A 27587-nucleotide genomic window follows, 5' to 3' on the forward strand; every position below is an offset into this window, starting at 1 on the left:
GTAAGCGAAAACCATATGTCACATGACTCAGTATACAAAATAATCAAATCTTTAGTAAAAAAGGCCTGTTTTATTTTGATAAATTCATTTAAGTGCAGCAATAAATGTAGTTTGTACGAAACAAATTTTAGCTACTTTAGCAAAATTTTCGAAAACCATTGGCAAAATCTGAAATTCGGAACTTATACTCATCTTTGATTTACTTGGAGAAAGCCCCGCAAGTAATTTCAACTTATTTAGATACAATGTCTTATATCTTTGCATAACTACTGATACTTTTAAATTTCTTGGAACAGTAGTACTTCTACATAGATTTCTTGCTATAAAATGATTTTCTGAAGCTTGACCGAATGCGTTAAAGCATAGTAACAAATTCCATTTAACTGAATACCTGAAGCTATAAAAGACTTTTGCACTGCAGATGTAATTATTTGACACATGGTAAGCACATATATCAGCACACAGAAAGCTGGGAAAAACTTCCTATCTGTATACACACTACCCTTTCAATTTCTTCGCAATATCTTTTATTGTGTTTTTTGAAAACATTATTGAAACTGCATGCTACTTAGTATAATATACAAAAACGTACTATACATTTCTTTTGAATATGAGAATGATATGGTGGAGACGTTCTTCAAGAAAAATAATTACAAGATCCAAATATCATATCTTAAATCAAATTAAGTGAATATTTCCTTTGAATGTAAATTTAAGAAGATAAGTTACCTTAAGATAGTTTTTAAACATTAAGCTACGTATCTGAAACAAGTATGGTTTTCGGGTCTGCATCGTAAGAGAAAATATGCCTTGTATTAAAGCATTTAAAGTAGCCAGAGGTTTCCTTATCAATGTTACTCATTTATCATGGTACTCTTAATAACGTGCATAAAATTCTGACAAAGTAATATTCTAAATGAAAATATTCAAAATATTTCTGTATCAGATCATCTAAACTTATAATACTATAGGAAATAATATGGTAAAAATAATTAAAATAAAAAAACATTCCCTTGAAATGAAGTTTAATTTTGCATAATGTAATCTAAGTCCATAAGTGTGAAAATGCACGCAAAGAAAAAAATTAAACGTGCAAAAATATATAGAACAGTCACATAGTAGAGTTTAAAGATTATTTTATCAGTAGAATAAAGACACACAAAATAATATTGCTGTTCATTCCTATATATCAACCGACGTTTAAATTTTAGAATTACTATTAATTTTGTAATCATGCTTCTTACTGAAAAAAATGTAAGATTGAGTAAATAAAAAATAAACGCTTATTTTCATTTACACCTGCTGAATAGAGTTATTTAATTTTTTTTTTTTTTTTTGTGTTTAAATTTCCTCCAAATTAAATAACGCCTCTTTGCAAACACACGTAAAATCGTAATGCTGTTTATTTCAATATATCAATTGACGTTCACATTTAGAGTTAGTATTAATTCTGTAATTTTTCTTCCTAGTTAAAAAACGTAGCCTCCAATAATCCAAGAAAAGAACACCCGTTTTTATTTGCGTTTACTGAATAAAGTTTACTGATATAGTTTTAATGTTTTTGTATTTAAATTTGTTCCAAATTAAATAACGCCTTTTTACAAAGTTTGGTTTGGTACGTTTATCTGAGTCATAATGTTTAGTTATAATTATAACGATTTGACCCAGGCACCCTGGTGCTACAGCGTTTTCCCAGTACCCTTCAATTATAACGTTTAAACACTTGTTTATGTTGTAAATTTTATGAAGGTTAGGGACATGCCAGATTATGTTGTAATGTAAACTTCATATATAATCATAATGTTTATAATATGCAATGCATTATTTTGAGAGTTGTTTAAACATCCATTTCTGAAAAAAAAGATTAGGTCTAAAATATACTGTATTTATTTACCATTGTAAATATTCATAAAGCATAGAAAATATCTATAAAGCTCTGGATTTTAGAGATGTACAAAAATTAAATATTATGCAGTATTATAATCAGCTTTAAAGTAAATTGTATTCACTATTTTGAAAATTAAATTAAATAAACTCTTTCTAGTTGGTATCTATAGAAAACATCAACAGAAATGCAATGCTAAGCAAAACTCTGGCTAGAACCTGAAGATAGAAGTTTTAAAAAATTTACATTGTCATACAGAAACTGAGAAGGAACTGAAATAGAGAAACTGAATCTTTTAGAATTTAATTTAAGGTGCATAATTTTTCAGAGAAAGTAATGAATAAAAATTAGTGGCCCACGTGTAAAAATAAAATTTTTAACTTTAATTTATTGCTGGTTGTATTGAAAATAATGTACTTTATCTGCATCTTTGTTTCAACAATCACTAGAAGGATCTTTTGTTTTTGTACTTTAGCGTATATCTACACATGTTCGTACCACACATATGTTTCCAATGTACATGAATTTGCATGTTTTATATACTTCCTGTCAGAGAAAATGCAACAAATGAAAGAGTGAATAGAATGCAATGAAAATTTTCGGACAGAAAATGCCTGCATAAAAGAGCGATTTTACTTTTTAAAAGAGAATGTAATACAGTTATCGAATATGCAGAGTGATCTTTAAAATGTTGGGTCACCTCTTGCAGTGATTCAAGAAGCATCGCACTGAGGTAAAGATGAAATCAGCTTGCGAGCATATACCTAAAAGTATGTTGTTTTATATGGATACGCTTTCAGCCACCCCCTCCATGGTTTTCCAACTGAGGCTGAGGCAAGCCAAATAAACGACGGCCAGTCACCTCCTACAAATGATCGATCGGTGTACGATCTGGAGACCTCAGTGAGCAAATGGAAGCATCTGGATACTTTTCAGATCTTTTCTGCCGATGATTTGCCTTGTGTGTTTGGGCATTATCTTACTAAAAAATAACATTTCGCAATCGCTAAAGGTAGGTGCAATCGACTGCAGTACTTCCCCCATGTATCGTCGTATAGTCTTGTGCCTCTAGTATGAACAAAAATGACCGGATACCTATAATGCTGCAAGCCATGATACTACGTTCAGAAGCAGAATAGCTTTCGTAGGCACAGCAGGATTGATCTAGTTCCACGTTTTCCCCCAGACGCTTGTTTGGAGACTGTCATGGATGAAACGGAAGCGAACTCCTATGTCTACAGCATTCTGAGCCATTCAGTTATCCAGGAGGCTGTGACCCCATCGATGGCATCGTGGCTTTGCGTCAGTGACGGTCTTACTATAGGGGGTAGGGCTGCAGGCTCCTTTCGACGAATCATCCGTAAAATCTTCTTAATGATATTGGAGCATCCTTAACTGCTTGCACATCATACTGATATTTGTCTAGATATGTCAACCAATCGTTCATAGGCCTAAAACGAAACCCGCTGTAAAAAAATAGCTGACTGCCGAAACTAATTTTGGCGGCTTCTGCCAGTTGTCCCTTCAAATATACATGGAGCCTCTGGAGATGAGAAACAATTCAGAAAAAATGGTTTTCCCGCGGCGACATACAATGTCAACTATTTACTCATCTAATGTTTCCTTCTCTTACATCTCGCCAACTTATAACCTTGCATTTCTGATCATTTACATAAATCGTTTTCGGTTTGCATAATTATATAATCAACTCTTTATGCTATTGCATTTTCTCTGTCAGAAAGTATATAACTCGACGACCAATATCTACTGGCTGTGAAAATATAAATGTCAGCCACACACGGTTTGGTTTTTCTCACAAGATTTCCTTTTTCGTATAAAATGCTCATATTTATTATTGTTTATGAACAGAATTAATTACTTTTAGTTTCTGGAACGTTATATAGCAAACTATAACGCCATATATGGGGGCCGGTCATGAATTATTCGCAACTAAAGCTAACTGTGTGAATATACTCTACTAAGGTATTTGCTGAGTGGAATGTTTTAATTTTCTTTAAAATGGTTACCTTTTCGAGGTCCATAACCAAAACTTCGACTTCGCTTTGGAGTCTCGACTTGGCTTTTTCCAGCGAGCTGCATTTATTCAAGAGAGCTTCTAGTTGTTCTTCATACTCAGCGGTCTTTTGGGTAATCTTGCGTCTAAATAAAATAAACATATCTTATTACCTACTGTATCCAGATTGAAAAATGAGATATATTAGGATTATCTTAATTATTGTAGTTTAAAGTGAAACGTTAAAATCTAGTATTTAGAATTTCGAGCGCTTTCAGTACCAAATATGCATAGCTACCTTAAATTATGCATTCTGCAAATATCTTAAAATAGAAAATTTCCAACATCGTCTGAATAGAAAATAAGTGAAATGCATTTGTTTCAACACTTCATGAACATAGTCCTATTCTAATTTAAACTAATCCTACTTCGCATTTTTAACATCATTTCGACTCTAATCCGATAATAAAATATATAGGTACAACACGAAATCTTCAAAAACTAGAGAAATTTTGAAATAATGGGCGTATTTGATTTTGAGCTAAGTAGCGTGAATATAAATTTTATCGTCATTCTAAATAATTAGAAAACTGAGATCAAAATCTTTTTAGAAGCGTGGTGAATATTTCTGAATCCAGTGTTTGTTAAGATATCTTGTAAAATACGTAACGTACAAAACAAATTTGAGTTAAAAGATTTTGTAAAATATATAATGTTTAAAAAAGTATTAGCATATTACGTATAAGTTGAAAGATAAAAGTTAATTTCATGCCCAAATCGAAAGAAATTTGCCTTAAAAATATGCAGTTTTTAATTTCAATATTAATCGAAATGCATTCAATTAATTATTTCCACTTCCATTAATTACAGAAACGCTAGTTTTAAGGCAACACTGAGTTTAAAAATAAATAATGTATGTTATGTTGTAATGATGAATATAAGATATGTTTGGTTTACTTATTGTTAATAACATTTTGGAATGATTTCTGTTTTTTAATTCATTTCTCACGAGTTGTTGAAATAATACTCAATTCAGAAAAGGTTCAGGAAGATATTCGCATAAAAATAATGTAGTATAGAAATTCTTGTAGAATGATGTAAAACATTATAATATACAATGTAGATTAATTATCCAAATTCAAAAACATAATCTTCAATAAGGGATAATAATTCAGAATTTTATCAGATATTTAGGTTTCATCAAATTTAGAGTCAAACTAAAATTTAATATAGCCTTATACCGCAATATTTTGAATATTGGAATTACTGTTAACTTGTTTTGAATATAATACTGAATTTGTGGGTAACTTGAACAGTGGAAAAGAGTATTTGAACAATAAATAAGAAATGCTCAGTATCTGCCATTAAAAATTCAGGCTACCATGTTTCCTTTAAAAAGTCCTCAGTCGTTCTCCTTACGCAAATAGCGTAGCATACTTTGCCGTAATTGATGTAAAAATATCAATCCTTATTACTATGCATAATATATACAAAAATTATTAAATAAATTTAATTAATGTTTAATTAAATGTTACTTCGATGAGATGTAGCTGTCATGTAATTATCTTAAGCGCTGTCATAAACAATTGTGAATTAATAACAATATTTATTGTAACGTCATTTTGATCATTTTCTGGTTTTTATTAATAAAAATTTTGAATTTTTCCTTTATACAGAGTTATTTATAGTAATTATAAACACATTAAGAAAGAGGACATAAATTATTAGCTTATGCGAAAACAATGATAAGTAAAAAAAATTAAATATGCTAGATTTTGTTCCTACATAACAATTGATTTTAATATCTGATTTCAGAAAGAGAAGAAAATAGTTCCATTTGCTGATAATTCTTCAAGTTTTTTAAGACTACTTCATATACCATTAACTTCTTGATTATATATCACATTGTTAATTCTAATGATTTGGAATACAGTTTTACATTATATTGAGTATTAAAAACGAACGTGAGTAACGTTCAGAAAATGTGAAAATGGAGCTAATTACTCGTAATTTACACTGTGATATAAATCTTAAAATTTTAAGATACAAATTTGATTAAATTTTATTTGTACTTGTCGAAAGATAACTACCCTCAGCTACAATTTTTTGTTATAAGAATAAGTCGGTTTGATTGAGAGTAAATTTTTGAGCAGCTCTCTGTGTTGTTGAAACGCTTAGTAGTAGCACAAGTGAACAGTTTTTTCTGTAGCTGATAATTAATAAGTAAAAAACCAGATTGAAAAAGAGTATCTACAATTCATGGTACTTTCCAGTAATTTTTCTCCAAGGTTAAAAATTGCATCAAAATCGAAACGCTATAAAATATAGCTGAAAGTCGTAGTAAGAAATAAAGAAGTTTAATAAGTATTAACATATAAATATGTATTTCTTTCTGTAAGCCTGCACAGAAAAATGTAATAATTAAAAGAAAGAGAATAGGTTGCCATTATTTATTCTCAAATTTTGTATTTCTTGGGAAATTTTTGTAATTTGCTTATTTTAAGTAGGTAATTTAGTAAGTTATTATTTCAATGTATTAGAATTCTATTGATAAATGTCAGGCTGGAAATTTAAAATTTACTGGCAAAATGTTTGAATTACAAAGTGTACTCTACAGATATATGCAACCAGAAGTGATATTTCTTTTAGACACCAAGCTTAAGCTTTCAGATAGAAAAAAAAATATAAATTTGAATTGTTTCTCTGCATCATTATTATTACTACTTAAGTATGCTTTACCAAATATGTAAGAAAAAGTTATTAATTTACTAAAAATTTTATGTTTTGTAAATTATGCTTTTAAACTCGGCTAGTCAGCTGCTTTCAGATCTGGTTAACCCACGTGCCATTATTATAGTCACCAATACCAAATGGTCCCCTACAATTATATTAAGCCATAGGGATGTGATGACGATAAGTATTAACTGTAAATAAGAACAGCTATTAATTACTTCCATTTACTGCTCACCACGAGAGGATATGGGGCCGAATCTCCACACATTAGAAAATATCTTTAGTAATCTCAGAAGATCACAGTACGTGATTACAGGTGACTTCAATGCTCACCATCAAATATGGCATTACAATAATACAGATAATAGAGGACATACACTTGCTGACTTTATTGCTACACACAATCTGTATATACATAACCTCTCTTCAGACACTCCTACAATTCAAACAACAAATGGTAAAGGATGGCCGGACTTGACACTGTCAACATTGAGTATATCCAATAAAATACAAGAATGGAAAGTTCTTGATGACCCAAGCCACTCAGATCATAACTACATCTCATTTGAATTATCAGAAGAAATCTCCGACCTCAAATTAAGACGATTTTCATTCTCAAAGCAGAAAGCAAGGCAATTTGGAGGAAAAATCTCCACATGTCTTCAGTATGCGGAGAAACTTATAGATAAATGCACATCCCCCGATGCAGTCCATGATATAATGGAAACAATTATGAAAACAATACAGGAGACAGCGACCAACACGTTTAAACTCCGTAACAACAACAAGAATACGAAGACTAACTGGTGGACAAAGGAATTAAGACGTGAAAAGCAACATACAAATGCCCTTCGTAGAAAAATGAAAAGTGCTCCGGAAGGGTTGAAAATGGAAATATAGATAAAATACAAGCAACAATTAGCAAATTACAAAAAGAAAATAACTGGGACAAAATTACGCAGCTGGAAGAATTACTGCTGTAATAATAAAGAACCATACGGCAAGCTGTATAAAATGGCTACAAGTAAAGTTTTCAGTCCCGCACATATCGCTCTTCCGAAAGAACAACTCTCACGTAACAGCCAGCTTGGTAATGTCACTGAAAAAATTCTCCTAAAAGATGATGCAAAAGATGATGGCCATTCACATTCCGATATCAGATACAATAATACCGCTCTAAATATTCCAGACGATGTGGAATTCCACTCACAAGAAATTTCAAAAATTATTAAGTATCTTCCGAATAATAAAGCTCCGGGACCTGACGGATTAGCTAACAGGATTATTAAAATAATTCACCACGCAATGCTTTTTCTGTTCCGCAAACTACTAAACCTCTGCCTCAAATTTTATGTCTCCCCGAATTGTCTCAAACAGGGACAAACAATACTATTCAAAAATAATAATAAAGATCCTACGGATCCGGAAGCCTCCAGACCAATCAAACTCTTACCTGCAATAGGTAAACTTTTGAAACATGAAATCGCGGGCAGAATACGCCACCACTTAGAGAAAACGGTACCATAAGCCCCAACCAATACGGCTTCAGACATCTCAAATCTACATCACATGTGATAGTAGAACTTCAAGAGCAGATCCATAGGAATAAATCTTCAACTCTCCATACAGCAGTACTCTGTATAGATCTCAAAAATGCGTTTGACTCCGTGTGGTGGTCTGGTATCCTTGAAGCCTTGCGCAATATTAAATGCCCTCAGAACATATTCAAGCTAATGAATAGTTTCCTAACAAATAAAGCAACGATAATCATCAGCAATAACTGCATAGTAGAAATAAGAATAACAAGGGGCTGTCCACAGGGCTCTTGTCTAAGTACAGACCTGTGGAACATCACCTTCAATTATATCACTTCCTACAAGTGGCCGGACCATACAAAACTCATCGCATTTGCCTAAGATGTGGCCTTTGTAACAAATGGGCATTCAAGAGTCATACTAGAAAAGAATAGTAATGAGACTCTCTCCATATTCCATTCTCTCTGCGTCAATCAAAAACTAATAATTTCAGAGCTCAAATCGCATATTATTTTATTTCCAAAACCGGGCAAATCGCTACAAAGGCTACCTTGCATTAAAATCAATAATAGAAGAATCAAGATCTCAAAAGAAATAAAATTTCTTGGATTGAAAATTGACGAAAAGTTTTCTTGGATCCCAACACCTGATGGACATTCGAAAGAAGACCCAAACTATTTCTAGAGCCCTCGCAAGGATGCAAGACACAACGTGGGGCCTCAGGTTGAGGATGCAAAATATTCTTTATAATACCGTGATCGAAAAAATAATCCTCTACGAGGAATCAGCATGGGCTCATCCTATAACAGTGAAAAAGGAAAGACTCTTAGCTTCGATCCAACGCTCCTTCCTCTTACAAATAGCAAAAGCATACAGAACTGCCTCAAAGGTAGCTCTCTGTGTACTAACAGGAATCCCACCCCTCCATCTGAAAGCAAAAGAAGATGCAGACTTAGCCACGTTATTCCACCTCAAGAAAAACATAGAGGTAGAAGATCAAGATTTGTGCCCCTTTGATTTCGAACAGCCTCGAAATCCTTATATATCCTGCAGTATATGCAATATATACCCTGCAGTATATGCAAAACTCAGAATATCTACAGCCCACCAGCGGCCGAGCGGTAATGTCGCTGAACACTGGTAGTTCGGTCCGAGGTTCGAATCCCGTGAACGGGCTGGCTGCATGGGTGTTTTCGTGGTTTTCCCCATGTGTAACGTATATACGAGCCAGTTCCCCTTACAAAGTCCTCCACGAAGGCACCCCTCCCCTTAGGCAGATAGCCCTAGTGTGCTTTGCCATAATTAAATACACACACACCAGAATATCTACAAAAGAAGACACAGATGGATCAAAGATAAACGAAGAAGTAGGATGGTCGTTTTTAGTACCCCTCTCAGAACAAAAAACAACAGAATGGAAAAGACACCTAAGAAACAACAACATCGATTTCCAAGCTGAGCTTTCAGCCATAAAACACGCTATTCTGTGGTCTCATCAAAAGCATCTAACATATGTTACCATCTACAGTGATAGCCAAGCGGCAATTAAAGCTGTTGATGATGCAAGAAACAAATCATCAATAGTACAAGATATCTACGATTTAATATCACAGCACAACAGAACATCTATAAAAATAAAGTGGGTAAAGTGGGTAAAAGCGCATGCAGGACAAGTCCAAAATGAAAGGGCAGATGCGCTTTCAAAGAATGCAGCTCAAGACACATCTCTATCTTCAATCAATGTCCCATTCCCTAAATCGTATGCGAAACATATGTTGAAAAAAATTACATTAAAGAAATGGCAATCTGAATGGGAAAATGCAGAAGTAGGTAGAAGGCTTTTTAACTTCTACAAGAAACCCACATATGATCCAATCTCTTATAACTTCTTCATCAACATCTTCTTATTTGGACATAGTCCTTGCCCCACGTACTACTTTGCACGAAATTTGAGCGATCCAGACAAGTGCGTATGGGGGCAAAAGGGAGACCCAGAACACTATATTTTCAAGTGCCAGCTCACAAAAGAGCTATACTGCAAAGAAAGGTCACAAATCACGCCTGAGTACATTAAATGCTTACTAACGATCCCTCAATTACAACAAAAGGTTTCCTTGATTATGAAGAAACTTTTCTCATATAAAAGAGAAGGCATATGTCAAGATGTTATCAAATCTGTATAAATATCTCTTATTCCATAACTTTCAAAAATAATGCAAGATTTTAGAAATATTGCAAATGTCTCAAACAGGCTAAATGTGGTATGAATTGTTTTTACAAAATAATTGTATTAAGAATTTGGACTGTATTAGGAGATGAGGGGGGAAAAATCTTGTAACAATTAATCATTAATTAAAAAAATAATATATGACTTTATTAGATATATTAGTGTAAATGTAAGTATTATGTGATTTTCTAATGTATATTTTCTGCATTTATGATACATTAATTTACAAAAAAAAATAATGTAAGACTTCAGTGCTGATGCAATTGTGTGTAATAAGTTAAAAAATGAAAAGAAATGTATTAACAAGATAATTTGCCTTAGGACTACAACTAAGTACTATGAGATGCACAAAAATTCTTCACCAATTAGTTCCTTAAAAAGATGTTTAATGTAATTCGATGTAATTAGATATACTAATGTAAAGATATTGTTTGTATGAAGTACAATGTACAATGTTCGATGTACAATGAAAGTTTGTATGATGTATGCTCGAAGTAATTATGTTATATTAATCTGCCATAATCCAACTTTTGTTAATAGGTTAATTTCTTTGTAATAATTGTATACTGTGTCTTTTTAATTGTATATTCAATACGTAAGTCTAGTATTAATGTAAAGTTTCTATGTAAATGTCTTGTTAGGCTGGCATCTGATGCGGGCCAACCGAAAGCCCAGCGGGTACAGTAGTGCGGCGGACCAATACCTGTCCTGACTGACGAAGTTCTGGTGCTCCGTCCACTTTTCCCTGTCCCTGCTTTCAGATCGTGTATTCGGCCCGGATGACATTTATTGAAGTAATAACTTACTAAATTACCTACTTAAACTAAAAATAAACAAATTACAAAAATTTCCCGAGAAATAAAAAAATTTTAGAATAAATAACGGCAACCTATTCTCCTTCTTTTAATTATTACATTTTTCTACGCAAGATTACAGAAAGAAATGCACATTTATATGTGAGTAATTCTTCTTTACTTCTTACTACAACGTGTCGCACTCCTTTTCTCAATAGACACCTAAAAGGCAACTATACTCCTAGCAATAATCGTAACCACTCTTTTTTCTTTGAAACGAATTAAAAGAAAGGAGCATGTCCCTTTCAGGCATCATTATACTTATATTGTTCAGAAATTTGAAATAATTGAAAATTTTTAGTTGTTAATTTAAGCATAATTTTAATTCCTTAGAAATTCTACTTTCGTATATGGTGTCATAAAAAAATTTAGAGCTTTGTCACGTGTTCATATATAAAAGTTTACGTATTTAACAGGAAAGCATATCAGATCTATTTTCTTAAGAATCATGAATTTCCATGCAAAATTTACGTAAATACCTATTGTAATATTTCAGTGCCTTTCAAGTATTTATAAATCAAGATAACTAGATACATTCAACTGTTGATATTTGCTCACCTTAATTCTTCGACTTCATCAGCGTGGGCTAAGCATTCAGTCTCGTATTTGGTCTTATAGGTGGCGCATTCTCCGTTAGCTTTGACCAGTTGCCTCTCCAAATCAATTCTAGCCTCAGATTCTTCATCCAGTTGAGTCTTGTATGATTCCACATCCATCTCCAGAGTATGAACAGTAGATTCCAAGAGCGAGCGCCTCTAAAATGAAAAAATAATAAATTAAAATTTTAATATACAGTGTTCAAGAATTTTTAACATAAATTATCAATACAGAATTATAAATTTGGATATGTTTCATGAAACGTAGCTTATAAAATTTTTATCAAAAATCACATTTGGGAGAAGATATTTTTAACTGTTTAATAGTTTATAATATATCTTAAATCCATCCGTTCTTGCGTTTTCTTTGTATATTTTCAGTCTTTAATCTGTTTGATTGTAATTTGTATTTGTTTTCTTATTTTAATTCAATTTTACTTCTTATCCTTCAATATTTTTGAAGATTAGGAAGATGAAAAGGATCTGTTATTTTTTATATAAATTATTACATAAATGAAGATACACAGGTGACGGGTGACGGAGGACGGGGACGCCTGGCGTATAACATAGGTAAACAGGCATATGTCCCACGTCCTCCACTATCTCGAAGAAGCAACTCGCTGGAGCCCCGTGAGGCTGCACCGGAAGTTTACATGGCCATACAGGTGCTAGATGTCGGGTAGTTTTTACATAGGACGTTGTTAATAACACAAAGTAACTTAAAAAAGAATATAAAGGATAGCATTAAAACACTAAAACACTCATATAAGCTGAAACACATAGATATACAAAATTAAACGTAAAAGCATAAAAACACACTCGTAATTACGTAACATAAAGACATAAAAACACACACGAGAATACATATCATGACACATAGAATACATATGGAAACACGTAGAGCACATAAATGCAAATATTACACACAGAAGAAACATATGAGACATAGTAACGTGTGCGTAAAGCAGTAGCGCTGTGCGGAAATATGCTCAGTTCACATAATACATAATGTACATACTTTCATTAGGGGCTTCTGTTGCATGAATTACATATTTCGTTGCATACACTACATTCGTGCATTGTACGGATATTATATATTTCGATTTACGATAACACATCATTCCATTGGGTGCCCAGTGCTTTACACTGATAAACATGTCAGTAACATTATTTCTGCAAGTTGGTGGCTATTGAAAGCAGATGTTAACACGAGGCTCGAAATTGAATGTGGAATGTGTATTACAGAATGTGTACATACTGCGAATATCTAATCGTTGAGTACATTGTCTGCAGTACCATGCTACTGTGGCTCGCAAATGTCTTGCCCTAGGGCGTTGATTTGCTGTACAACTGCACAGATACTCCTTATAGCTGGCGGGTGTTTGATTATGAAACGATAGTAAAGTGTTCTATCATTCGTTGGATGTGGTAAGTGGTGGTTTGTTGTTAGACCGCAGTCAAATAGGTAGTGCTCGGGAGAACCTAGCATGCCACAGACACAATTGTCAGATGCTGAGATGCCATGACGCATAAAATAAGATGGAAATGGGCCATGACCCGTTATGTACTGTGTCAGTGGGGCTATTGTTATAAGACGTTCCGTGTCTACCTTTGGTAGGAAGTTATACGTCCTTCTCCCTGTGTCGCAACTATTCCATTCTTCTTGCCACTTTTCTTTACAGATATTACGCAGAGTTTTCTTGAGGTGTGAGACGGGGGTAGGGGCTCTTATAGTTTGAGCGTGGATGTTGTTGGCAGCCTCATTAGCCAGTCGGTCTGCGACGTCATTCCCTTCGTTGTCGGAGTGTCCTTTCACTCATACCATGTTAAAGCGGGCTTGATGATTATTGCGTAAAAGTTGCTGTATATCTATGATGATGGGTGAAGTGTGGTGATGATCCCTGAGTGCGTGTAGCACTGACATGCTGTCCGTGTAAAAAGTCGCATTGGTAAGGGAAAGGTTGAGGGCATGTCGTAGCGCATTAAATATTGCTAGTGCCTCTGCTTGGAAGATACTATTGCTGTTAGTGAGATGTCCTTTCCATTCCTTTACTAGTGTGCCATGTTCGTAGTGAGCAAACGCGCAGCCCACTCCCTGATCATGTTTTGATCCATCAGTGAACAGTTGTGTAATCGCAGAGGAAGTGTGTTGTCTGGAGTGCGATTGCTGATGTTGGATTTTGACATGGATCCCTCTACCTTTGATGGCAGGGTGGATGTGTTGCACACTGCCAGGGAGTTCATAGTCTGTTGTTCTGAACGTAATTCCTGCATATGTGGCTTCTTGTCTGTGATGGGTGATTCGTACATAGGTAGCCTCTGCCTCTGCCTTTATGTGTAATGGCAGCAGGCCTGCAAGTATCGTGGCGGCGCTGGACGCTGTTGTGCGATAACCTCCGCAGATGTTTAATGCAAACGGCCGTTGAATTGTGGTCAGTAGCTTGGTCTTTCGGCTGCTCATTGGTTGTGCCCATATGACTGCTGCGTAGAGAATTATTCTCTCTGCCACTGTCAGATATAATAGTTTCCTGATATGGGGGTTTTGTCCCCAATTTCTCCCTTGAAATTGCCTGGCTTTCCTTGCGATGGTCGATTTTTTGTACGTATTTCTTGGAGGTGGGGTAACCAGGTGAGTCTTTGATCCCAAGTGACTCCTAGATATTTAATCGTCTTCGTTATTTTTAAGTTCTTGCCCAGTAGCTTTATAGGATTATTTAGCTTGTGGGATTTGTGCCAGGACGTGGAATTACGATGGCTGCGGACTTTTGTCGAGAGATGATTAACTTAAGTTTATTGCATAGGTCCGTGAATATCGAGCAGGTTTCTGTGGCATTCCGTTCCAGTTCATCTCTTGTGCGGCCAGACACCAGAAGAGCTACATCGTCGGCGTATGCTATGATATCTGTGTGCAAAGGCCATTCATGTTGTAGTATGGAGTTAAAGGTGATTATCCAGAGCAACGGACAGGCGCAAGAGCCTTGTGGACACCCTCTTTCCTGCCGCTTGATAGTGAGGCCATTGTTGTTGGCTACTATGAGGCTACGTGCATGTAGATAGTCCGTGATGATGTTAAAGATGTTTTTGGGACATTGTGCCTCTCTAAGTGCTTGCTTTATAGCAGGCCACCAGAGCGTGTCAAAGGCGCTTTGCAGGTCCAGGGATATGAATGCTGTGTGAAGATTTCTGCCTCTATTTTGTTCTATGCTATCTTTAAGGTGACTCAGGGCATGCGTGGTTGACAAGCCAGTTCGGAACCCGTATTGCCGTGGGCTGAGGAAGTTGGTCTGCTGGAGATGGAATTTAAGTCTGTTTACCAGTAATTTTTCATAAATTTTTCCCAGAGACGGAAGTAGGCAAATTGGCCGAAACGAGCTTGGGTCATCTGGGGATCTCTGCTTCTTCAGGAACAGGACCACTTCTCCTTTTTTGAAAGCAGTAGGGAAGATCTGGTATTTTAAGAGCTTGCCGAAATATTTCTCGAAGAAGGTAGGGCGGGATGTGTAAGCCACCTTTATTATTGCATAGTCTAGACCGTCTGGCCCCGGAGCCTTTTTTATGGGAAGAAAACGGAAGATTTGCTGTATTTCAGCTGAGTCGAAGGGTATGTCGTCTGGTGTGTTAGGAATGGAATGGTTGTCCCGTATCTTCTGTTGTTCTGTTGAGTCATCATCCGGGTTATCTGCTAGGAAGATTGCATTAAGGATAGCAGATGCTGTGGTTTCTGCAAAATTGGTGTTATCTGAGTTATTGGCTGATTGGGCATAAAGCTGGTCAGGCTTGTAAACTTTATTTGTAGCTAGTTTATGCAGGATTCCATAGACGCTGGTATTAGCTGTGCAAAATTTCCGCCAGCTATTGACTTTGGCTCGTAGTATGCATTTTTATAATGCGCTCTTTCCTTGCGGAATGTGGTCAGCAATGCCATTTTGGTGGCTTCGTCCATTACACCTCGGAGACGCCGTCTTAGGGCTCTGCACTTTTGCCGTAATTGGCGTAGTTCCTTAGTCCACCAGCATATGCCTTGTATGCGTTTAGCAGTGCGAGTCTTCAGGAGCTTATCGCAAATACATCGCAATGTATTGAGGAGATGATCTGTATAAGTGTCTAATTCCTCTGGGCTGTTTATTTGGTCTATTACTTCTTCTTCACTCTGTAGGGTATCCGAGAAAGCCTTTGTTAATGCACGCAGTTTATTGCCTGGGATCTTGTAGCGCTTAAGGATAGTGATGCTTGTGTCGGTATTAATTGAAAAGTGGATATATTTATGATCAGAGCAACTCTCGTCGTCTGTGACCCTCCAATCTGTTATATTGTTGGCTATGTTACTTGTAGCTATTGTTAAATCAGGCCATCCTTTGTTGTATGAGTTGTCGAACGTCGGTGGGGCATTCTGAGTATTTATTAACTGTAGATTTGCTGTCATTATAAATTCTTCTAACGCTGTTCCTTTCGGTGAGGTATCTGGGTATCCCCAAATGACGTTGTGCGCATTTAGGTCTCCACTTATTACGTGAGGAATGGTAGTATGTTTTCTGTGTATTTCTGCAATACTATCTACTGCATTGCTGATGTCTTCTGGTGGAGAGCTGTAGACGGATGATAGGATAATCTGGGAGTTATTATAATTCAGGAGAATTGCAACATGATCTCGTGCCTGCTTGATAATGAGTGGGGACCATTGTGGATTACAACAAATGATCGCCGCTCTCGGGGGTAGTTCGTTAAGTTGCGCTTTCCGCTGGAAGATCTTACATGAGAGTGGTAGGCAGGCTATTGCGCCATTTCTGCAGTAAGGCTCTTGGAGAAGAATGATATCTATCTCATGATCGAGGACATGCTGCACTAGTTGCGTATTAGCTGCTTCTGCCCGCTGGAGGTTAATTTGCGTGCATTTTATGGAGCCTGCTGAAGAATGAGTTAGAATCTGGTTGACTGGGTTGTCGATATTTGTCGGTAGGATCTCTTGTGAGAAAGTGTTGCTTTCTTCAGACGCATTAGTAGTAACATAGCAATGAAGATACACAGTGAGTTTTTTCCCAACACGCAAAACTCACAAAGATACTTAAAGACACTCATTTAAATAAAGCAGGCAAAATATTTTGATGTATAGCGCTAACTAATTAAATATTTCTGCAAAATTTTGGATATCTAAGTAGCATATCCTAATAGCAATATAAATATTGTGTATTATTTAATATGAACATTGTCTTATATTATGCACATATGTATTATATGTGTATCATTTAATAGTGCCTTATATTATGTGCATTATTCAGCGAATTAAAAATATGCATCGCACTCTAAAAAGTAATGACTTTTCTTGTATTCGTGTTCACAGTTGATGTTTTTCCATGCTATTTAACACAGGATTACTCTGAAGTTCTTGAAGCATTTTAAAGCTTCATAATAAATACATAATGCGACTGATACCAAATTTTGTTGCACTAAAATAGAGGTAAACTAACTAATTTTTTAAGTATTTCAGAAACGCTCAATATGCTCACCTTTGTCTTAAGTAAAGCAAACATGTGTCAGTGGAACTTAGATATCCAAGCAAAACTAGTTGATCTTACAGTGGTGCTTACCTCTATTAATAAGATAGTTTATTTTTATAGAGCCCGTTATGGAGAAACCATCTCAGTTAAAATTTGAGGGAGACTTAGAGGTGTTTTGCGAGTATAATTCAATCAAAATTTGTTATTAAAGTGCGGTCACACAATACTAGGATATGATGCATGAATAAGATAGTAACATTACTTTCTAGATTTATTTTTATGTGACGTTTCCTTGGATTTATCAAGATTATTTATTTATTTGGCTTTTTGTCTTGGGGATTTATCAAGAATAATCTTTGTTCCTCCACCACTCGGTAATCTTTAAAATCTTCAAACCTGTGTTGTAACCGTGTGACCATCACAGCCATACCTTTGGTCAATTAAGATATGCTAGTGTCTGCAGAGAGATTCTCCTTCTAAATTGGGAAAGAACTGGGCAACATTGTACTATCACTTGGGAGGTACACTTAGAAGGTAGTCATGTACACACGCAGTCCATCAATAGCGTTAACACGATAAATTTATTGGGCTTATGATGATGTTACCGTCAGGCATGTGAGATAAATCAAAACAAAAGATATAGTGGCATACGTGGGAACTGGATTTAATTTGGTCATTCGAACATGCATGTGGAGTGAAATGACATATGCCACAGATGTCCACATTATCAGTGATATTGGGCATTAGGAGAATTAACAAAGTATCTAAAAAAGTTGATGTAACTTTGTTTCAGTTTTGTCGATTGTATAATTTACTTACTGCGGATTTTTAAAATGAGTCGTAGAATTTTAAACATCAGTGTATAATAAAGGAAAACAATATTTTAACCATTTAGGGTTATTTTATGGTAAACTCTATTTTAAACCTTGCGTTATTATGAAGCGTTATAAGAATGTAATATTTCGTTTGATTAGATTTATACAAGAATATCTAATTTGCTAACAATTTGCCAGCTTAATTTTCTCAAAATTATACTTCTAAGCATCACTTTAGAGCTGGAAATTCCTGAAATAATAATAAAAATATGAGACCAAAATTTTAATAATGCAATGTTTAACAGACCATTTCAGTTCTCGTTTAAAGCATTATGAATTTTTCTGTAAGCATGCGTAAGTTATTTAGAATAGGATATATTGGCAAATGTTAACAGAGCTATAGACTTAGAAATCACGTATGCTTTATAGTGCTATTTGTGCATCCACTGACATTTATCATATAATATGCTTAATGATCTGTAACAATAAACATAGATGGAGAAACAAATTTTGTTTTACTTTCTTTTCACGTATTCTTTGAAGACATTATATGCCTGATTCTTATACTACGGGAATAACTTTTTTAAATACTGTGATAACTTTTCCATAATAAGTAATCCTAATAATTTTATTTCGCGAAAGTGTTCAAGGCAGAAATATATGTTTTGAGAATTCTGAAATTAATTGTTTAATAATAATGAAATTAATAAGGAAATTAACTGTATGCATATTTGATTGTTTTTAATTAACAACGCAAAGCTTATGCTGTCATTTCATAGTATCAATCTCAGTTATACATAATTTTCAGAAATTCTGTAAGTTTCAATGTATTTTGAATGGTTGATCATAAATCCTTAGTTTAAGAGCTGAATTTACTAATATTGGCTTTCGTTTTGTGGTAGTTTAACCAAAAGCGAAATCATTTCATAGCATAACATGAAATTCCCATTTTTCTGTCGGATCCTTATGAAAAACGTTTCGTTTAGCAATCCATTCCTTTCCCTACTGAAGATAATTTCTAAAGAAATACGATTTTCTAATTAGTAATACGCAAAACTGGTTTTCAAATCTATATAATAAAAATGATATAGATTTGAAAACAAGTTAAGATATGCTAGTGTCCGCAGAGAGATTCTCCTTCTAAAGTGGAAAAGAACTGGGCAATATCGTGCTATCAACCGCAGTATAAACTAAACAACTTTTATTCGCAATATAAACATTAATTTTAAAAGGTAGCTCTTATAAAGTTACATTTGAAAACTTTAACGCACAGTTCCCCACAAGATTACTTTATGCGACTGCCCAAAACAATATGATACATCGGGTCATTTAGATTGTATGAGGATAGTCCTTCTTTTTTCATGGCTAATTCGACTGCACTCGAGTAATTTGGAAACATTTTTCTCTTTGACATTTTTTGTAACGGAGACTATATGTCATATAAATATAGGAAACTTTAAGGAAATTAAATTTCGTAGTATTACAGTAATTACTGCTATAGAACTTAGAATACATCACGTGACTAAAATTGACGCAGTTTGAAAACTTGAACTACGTCTATCAACATCGAAAACCCCACGAACGTTGAAATTGTCTACTAACATCCAGAATTCTAGAAACGTCGAAATGGTTAAGTATGTGAAAAGGTCTGTTAAATTTAAAGACTCTATAATGGTTGAAACCATTAAGCACGTCGAATGGGCTAAAATGTTGAAAAGGGTCTATGGACAACCTTTCGGAAGATGCTCAGTCGTGCAGTCTTTTTGAAATGCTCCGTTCAAAAATAAAAAGTCGCTTAGCTTAACTCTCTAGATAACTGTGCAGCGCAGGCGCTCATACACCTCTGATCTCTTTCAGAAAAATATTAGTGTCCCTTCCCATGTCATATTGACTGTTAGGCTGAATGTTAGTTCTATTTGACACAAATATTAGTGGCAAATACAACATCTAACGTTCAGCCTTTAGAACAGTGTATCATAAGAACTTTCAAATATCACTCAGAAAAAAATGTTCAGAAAATAACGAATTGAACTGAATTTTGTGAAAATGGAAGTTCAAAAAGATGAATAATTTTATATTCTGCATGCATATCATCATCAGCGCAGGGGATAATCTCTCAAAAATTAGTTAAAAATTGTTTTGAAAAATGTGTGTTTTATGTACAAGGAAGGACATAGGAATTGTAAACCACGGCTATGTCTCATAGGAATTGTAAACCACGGCTATTGTTTCAAATATTAGTAAGGGAATTTGTAGTTAAACGAAGTAAGGAACGAAGGAATTTGTAGGAACGAAGTAGAATTTGTGTCAAATCTAAAAAATTATTTATTATTTCAAGTAACATTTTAAATTGAATCTTAGTTCTTTATTAAATGCTAGCAAGCAAATATCCTTTATATTCCAATACGCGCACTTACAAGCATTAATACTGAATTTAAACATTTAATCTAGCGTTTTAGTGAAAACTCAAAATTAATTGAAATATATAAAACTAACTACGATTATACGTTCTTTTTACTCTTGAAATTTAAATACACTAACGTTTATATGTTCTTGAGTATTGAATTCCATCTGAACGGGACATTCATACAAGAAGTAATGAAACCTGAAGCTTTATAGAACATCTTTTTAATAAAATGTAGCATCTTTTTGTTTATCGTATATGCCATTTTATTTTCAACTAAATTACGAACAAGGAAACTACTATTGAAACCAATATGGAAAACGCCTGTATATGTCTGATCTAAGTATAATATGAGAAAATTAGAATACTTATGTATATTTTACCGGGAATGTATCAATGTATTCATTCGGCGATGTATTCTTTCATAGAATTTTGAAGTATTTTATAGAATGCCGAAAATTGGCCGGCAATATATGAAACTATTAACACATTTCATAGGCATTCTCAAAAATTCCAAATAACAAATTGGCAAAGTATAAAATACATCTCAGATTCATTTCGAATATCCATACATTTAATACATTCATACATAATCCATGCATTTAATACATTCATTCCACAATTCCATACATTTCATACATTGTTTTCTTTAATAAGGAAGGCAGAAATTTTGTTTTGTACAACTTTTATTTTACTTTGGCTTATTTAAAAAAAAAAAAAAAAAAAAAAATTTAATGGCCCTCTTTCTTAAATAACTCTTTTTTAAATAACATTTGCATTTTTGAGGAATGCGTGTCTTTTATTTAATAGTCTTATGATGAACCTTTTTCCATACTTTACCAGAATATCATTTGTCATTCTATAAAATACCGAGCTATTACATACAATGTCTAGGAAAATATATTGCAGATTTCTTCACTTCGTAAATTCTAAGTTACTGTTGGAAGTGAAGAATCTTAAGAACTGATAAGTGAATAATCGCTTGAGTTCGTGTGACAGGAAACAACACGATAGAAGGATAAACTAGCCCTTTATTATTAAGGTTTAACAAAACTCCGTCTTGGAGCGTACAATAAAGCCGACACTTGGGCTTTGAATTTAAGATACTAAGAATAATACTAAACTAATCTAAGCTAAAGAGGTATAGCTGAAGCTATCAAAAATTCTAACAGAGTTGACCCCTTAAAGTTAATAGACTGCGAAGTTATCAAGGGCCTAAAGTAACGGCCGAGTGTGATAATAGGTTACGAGAGAGTAGTCTAAAAAGGCGGACGCGTGCAGACAGAATGCCTGGTATCTCTCTCCCTAAGACCGAAGAACTTCGCGGTTAAATACCGCTCTTTCTCATTGTGTATTCAGACGTGATTCTAAAACTACATTCTGGCCGGAAGTAGCAAGTTGAAGTTAATAATTGATAGAAAAGGAACTTTAACTCAAAATTTAACTGTTAATAAAATTAACAGAATCCTTACATATAATTCTCATATTTCATACCTTACGTAAAACGTAAGGCATCCCATAAAATGCCTATATAATGCTTAGGTAATGCTTTCTATAAAATGCCTAGGTATTATATAGAATGCTGGCGTTTCATACATCGCCTGGTAACATACGTATGCATACAATAATAATTACTTAAAAATCATTTAAATTAATGCAAAATTTAGCAGATCACATGCTCTTCAAATGCCCTTACTACCCATTTTTAATAATCCGATATCTTCGAAATTTTATTTCAACTTGAAATAACACATTTTACAAGCGGAGTGTGGCTTGATGATCAGTCGAAATATTTTACTTACCCTCTCTTCATCCTCGTATTTCCTCCTGAGGTCTTCGAGTTGGGTAGCCAGCTGAGTCTTGATATGATTGACATTGTCCAAGGAGACTTTGTATTCCTGGACCTCCTTCATGAGCTCGGAATTCTCGGAACTGAGCCTTGACCTCTGGGCAGTAATCTCCGTGACAGTTCGGTTCAGCTCTTCAATTCGGATGTTCATCTCATGAATGGTAACCTCTAACTTTTCCACCGTCTTTTGAGCTGACAACTGAAGAAATGAAAGAAAGTTTACTACAAATTTTGCAGATGCAATGAATAGCAAGTACGAGAAATGTAAATTTTTATTTTTAAGAGTGTTAGGGATATTTAAATTAAGAAACTGATAATTGAAAATTGATATTTTCTTTCAAAGAAATGTTAAGAAAAAAAAAACTAAATAAAAGAATAATAAAAAAATTCTGAAATGTTTCAGACTTTAAATTACGTCCAAAGTTTCGTTTTTTTTTTTTTTTTTTTTTTTTTTTTTTTTTTTTTTTTTTGTTTGTTGTTGTTGTTGTTGTTGTTGTGTGTGTGTGTGTGTTACCTTTATTTATAAATGAGCATATCTTTAGAATTTCCGATACACAGTTCGACGCGCTGGAGATAAAAGGGATTTCGCCCCCCGTAGAGTGTTGCTATATTGCTCGCTTTTAAATCTTTAAGTTTGTTACTCAAAAATTCGTTAAGTTTTACAAAATATGAAATCGATCATAAAACAAATTCCAAATTTCAAATTCGGGATTTCAGATGCCCATATTCGCAGTAGGATTACATCATTCAAAAGTGGATGGCTCTAGATACCGTTGTTTTATCACGATGCGAAAAATATACACACATTTATGCAGATTTTTCATTATTTAATTTCTTCAAATATAATGCAGGATTTTGTGGCAATAGTTTGAAAAGTGAACCGACATTTATAGGAGGGCGATGAAAAATTCCAAAACGAAAGTAATAGTCCTTCGGGGACTCAAATCTCATTGTACTAATTATAATTTTTAAAGAAATGGTAAGAAACTGATAATTTTAAAAAGAAAATTTTAAATACTATTAAGAATTAAAGTTAGTAATTTAGGTTATCTATTTTCCATGTTACATATATATCTACACACAATAATGTGATTTGCTACCCTTTATGCAACTTATTTTCTTTAATAAGAGTGCTTTTATGTATAATGTATGTATGTATTTTTATTCAAATAATTTTTCTTTATTTAATTAAGTTTGGATAGCAATGCAGCAGAGTCTGTACTTAGTTATATTAAGGCTGTAAAAGCATATTACACAGTTACTTTGTAATATACTTAGATGACATCTAACAAGAATTATCAGAAGTTCTAAGATCAAAGTTTGCCATGCAACTCTGTATTAAGGGGTGCTGAAACACCAAAATCTTCAAAAAATGGTGATTTCGAATTTTTACATTTTCAAATTCTCTACACTTTTATCTTTCTAAAAATACCATTCTTTAATCTCTATGAAGATTAGAACTGTAAACAATCTAGTTTTAATTTGCCATCGACTGCTTTGATCAATGAGGATTTTTACATTAAAACGCGTTTTTCCCCAAACGGGATTTTTTTATACTCGATGTGCCTTTTCTCAGGAACTACTGCTCACAGGTATCTAAAGTTTTTATAGCTTATTAGGTTTCCTAATATTTACTGATTTTTTTTTTTTTTTTTTTTGTGAGAAAAGGGCTAAATTTTACTATGTCTAACAAAATATTATGTAAATAAGTCTAAAATTCAAAATGTTTCAAAAGCTCATTTCAGTATAATCAAATAGGTATACTTTAATTACAAGAAAAATTTCAAGCGTGTATATACAGTAGATTTTGAGAAAAGGTACATCGAAAATGGCCAATTTAACATTGTCGGTATAGGGGTTGCTGATACCCCTTAATAAGAGTGTTTTTATGTTCTGTGTATGTTTGCATTTTTATTCAAATAATTTTTCTTCATTTAATTAAGTTTGGATAGCAGTGCAGAAGAGTCTGTATTTAATTATATTAAGACTTTAAAAGCATATTACACAGTTACTTTGTAATATGCTTAGATGACATCTATCAGGAATTATCAGAAGTTCTATGATCAAAGTTTGCCACGCAATTTTATATTAAAATAAATTTTAAAAAGAAAATAAGTATCATGAGTTTAAATACTTTCCGTAAGACAACTTGGGATTATATAATTTCTAATAAATTGTTTAGAATCGAAGTTCGAGATTATTTAAGCTGAATAATGCAAAAAGTAATGTTTTTCATAACTTTTTAGTAAAAATATTAAATATAATAAATATAGAATGGTTATGAGAAAATACTAAATAAATAATTTAACTGTCATGTTCCTTTATTTTAAATGTTTTGTTAGGATTATAAAATACTCTTGTACTGAACTATTTGCATAAAAATAAATGTGGAGGAAATTATATTTTATAAATTTGTCTACTTTTAAAATTTAAATAGATTTTAACCACAAAACTTTATAAAAACTTAAAGAAAGTCTGAAAGGTTTCAGTTTTTAAAGATAGCCCGAAAGGGCTCTTTTAAAGTTATTATGGTTTATCAGTACAGATTATTCATAGACATTTCCCAAGTGCAACAGCGAAATATTTTATAGGATATTAAAAGAATATGCATTTAGACGAACAGGGAGACGTTATATATCTTTTGTATATTTGAAAAGTGAAAAAATATGTGATGTAATTCTATAAAAATATTTAACGGTTTTAATTATATATATCATTAACTAATTAAATTAATCAAATTAACCCTTTTCGGCACGTTACCTTTTAAAGTTGGAGTTTTGATTTAAAAAAAAAAACGGTTGGCAGTCTAATTAGGCCTAGAGGAGTACACAAGTAAAATTTTGTGGAGATAGCACTTATCGTTTAATTCTGTGGGACTGATTGAATAGAGCGTCGAAAAGAGTGCTTAAAGAGCATTGTTGTCAATGAACTGCCTCATGAGATGCGGAGAAACAAAGAATACGGACTCTCAGTTGTCCTAGATTATCGCTGAGCCCGGTCTGGGCACACCTAGGGTTCGCCGTTTGATTTTAGGCAAGATTTCAAGGTAAAAAATTAAAACTAATATAGAATAAGGAGATTAGCATATATCCAAAAAAATAACATGGAAATTTCTTTTCAAACTATTCCTTTTATACCCTAAAAAAAATCTGGAAGATTTCTTTGAAACATGAGGGTCTTAAAAAACTAAACATGGCTAAAATATATGGACCGGTTTGTGTTGAGATGCCATCTACTATAAATAAAGAAGGTTCAGAGTAACCTATATTAACCTATAAATACTTTTTCATTCAATTTTTCTGTGCGTACAGAAGGAAATTTTTAGGTGTGTCCAGACCGGACACACTGTGCCGCAAAGGGTTAAAAGGAAAAAAAATATGCTTTTTAAAAACTGCTTTTAAATAATTTAGTTTGTTTATCAGTAGGAGACAAATTAAATATGAAAGAATAATACCTCAAATTTTTCCGAATGGCAACAGACTCGAATGAAAAGGAAAACAATACATTAAAGTGAAACAACGCAAAATAGCGTTTTGAGACTAATAACCCTTTTCTGCTAGTAGACTATAAAAGTTTTATGTGAATTTTGAAACCAAAATTGGGGGACAATTTTAGAATATTATTTACGTCGTAAAGCAATTTCCAATTTTCTAGTTTTCTTTCTTTTCCTTTGGCAGAGTTTTTTTAAATTACTCTTTTCTTGGATTGTTTTATATATTTTACTTTGATATTATTTGGTTTATCTCTTACTGAGTCTTTAGAATTCTTCATTTCTTTTATTTCCTGTTTCTTACATGTATAGCAATGATGTATAAACACACTAATATATAGATTAGACATTTATGTTTGTTATGAATCAAAATGATTATTCAGAATACAAGGTGTATTGAAAAATTTCAAGAATATGTACTAATGAAATCACAAAATAAGTAGGAATGGGTGAAGATCTGATTGCATGCGAAGGCAGTATTTGAATAACACTCTTTGAATATACAAGAAGCAAGAAATATTTTCCCATCTAGTGTATCCTATCCATCTTTTACAAGCAGTATGGTTCAAATATTAATACAATTGCAACAAAAAAGCAAAATAGAAAGCAGTATTAGAAACAGATTTTTAAAAAGATCAAAATGTTTTATTTAAAATAATTTTAATGCTTTTATAGCTTTTACTTAATTAAATGTTTTTAAATCGTATTACAGATTGATAAAATTGTTTTAGAACTGAAAGTGTTTTATTCAAAAACATTATTAAGAATATTCTTTAATTGTATTGTTTAATACAAATTTCCCTCTAAACATTTAAAATTCCTTCTAATCATAATATTTAAAAAGTGTTATTTAATACAAACTTCCCTCTAAGCATTTAAGAAGTCTTCTAATCATAATATTTAAAAAGTGTTATTTAATACAAACTTCCCTCTAAGCATTTAAAAAAGTCTTCTAATCATAATATTTAAAAAGAAACTCAGTATAAACATAAAATTTATCACGTACGATGTGAAGATAATGATGTGCTGCATTTTGAACTGTTAGTCCAAAATGGGTTATTTTTCTCGAAATTGGTTTTTGCGTCTAATCACCATAAAAGTATTGTTTCACTTTTGGTTCGAGTCTTTTGGCATCTGATAAAATGTAATTTATCTTCCAAATTGAATTTGTCTCTTGTAGATTAACAAACTAAGCTGTTTGAAAGCAGTAAATTCATTTCTTAAGAATATTCATTTCTTATATTTGAATCGGATTCATTTAACTAATAAAAAATACATTTAATTCATGACCTATCAAATTATAAATATTCGCTATTTTCATAGAACAACGTTATATACTTTTTATCATTTATTTTATATTTTCTAAAACTTTAATGAATTTTTGATTAACTAACTCAACGACTGGAACGCGAGCAATGGCAACACTGAGCGGAATAAATCGTTTTTATTTTCAGCGCCAGAAACTGTCTATCGGAAATTTTAAAGGTATGCTGTTCTTAATTATTTTGTGTTTTTGCTGCTGAATTTAATTTTATGGGACGTAAGTGCGAAGAGCATGATATTTAATAAATAAAGATAATAATTTTAATTTTAATTATAATAAAATTAATAATATTAATTTTTATTAATAATTAAAAGACAAAAAAAAAATGTTTTGCGAGCCATCTTACTAATTAAAACGAACATTCAT

The 27587-nt window shown here is 33.1% G+C and overlaps 1 protein-coding gene and 1 long non-coding RNA gene across 3 annotated transcripts in view; one reads left to right on the forward strand and one right to left on the reverse strand.

Annotated features, from left to right (window-relative positions):
* LOC118200286 (paramyosin-like) overlaps positions 1–27587 on the reverse strand; it is a 100866-nt gene that overhangs the window by 37058 nt on the left and 36221 nt on the right. Inside the window, exons 6-8 of the mRNA XM_035372235.2 lie at positions 22361–22606; positions 11807–12003; positions 3913–4045 (exon numbers count right to left, since the gene is read on the reverse strand). Of these exons, the coding sequence (XP_035228126.2) occupies positions 3913–4045; positions 11807–12003; positions 22361–22606 (576 nt within the window). The remainder of the gene's footprint in view (positions 1–3912; positions 4046–11806; positions 12004–22360; positions 22607–27587) is intronic.
* Positions 1–27587, forward strand: part of LOC146996914 (uncharacterized) — a 136545-nt gene that overhangs the window by 6338 nt on the left and 102620 nt on the right. For both annotated transcript variants that reach the window (XR_015041785.1, XR_015041784.1), the window contains exon 2: positions 11036–11188. This is a non-coding gene — a long non-coding RNA (uncharacterized LOC146996914). The remainder of the gene's footprint in view (positions 1–11035; positions 11189–27587) is intronic.

Source organism: Stegodyphus dumicola, chromosome 6, assembly GCF_044657685.1.
Source record: "Stegodyphus dumicola isolate Sdum_Otavi_A_Nest chromosome 6, ASM4465768v1".
In the NCBI taxonomy this organism is placed as follows: Eukaryota; Metazoa; Arthropoda; class Arachnida; order Araneae; family Eresidae; genus Stegodyphus; species Stegodyphus dumicola.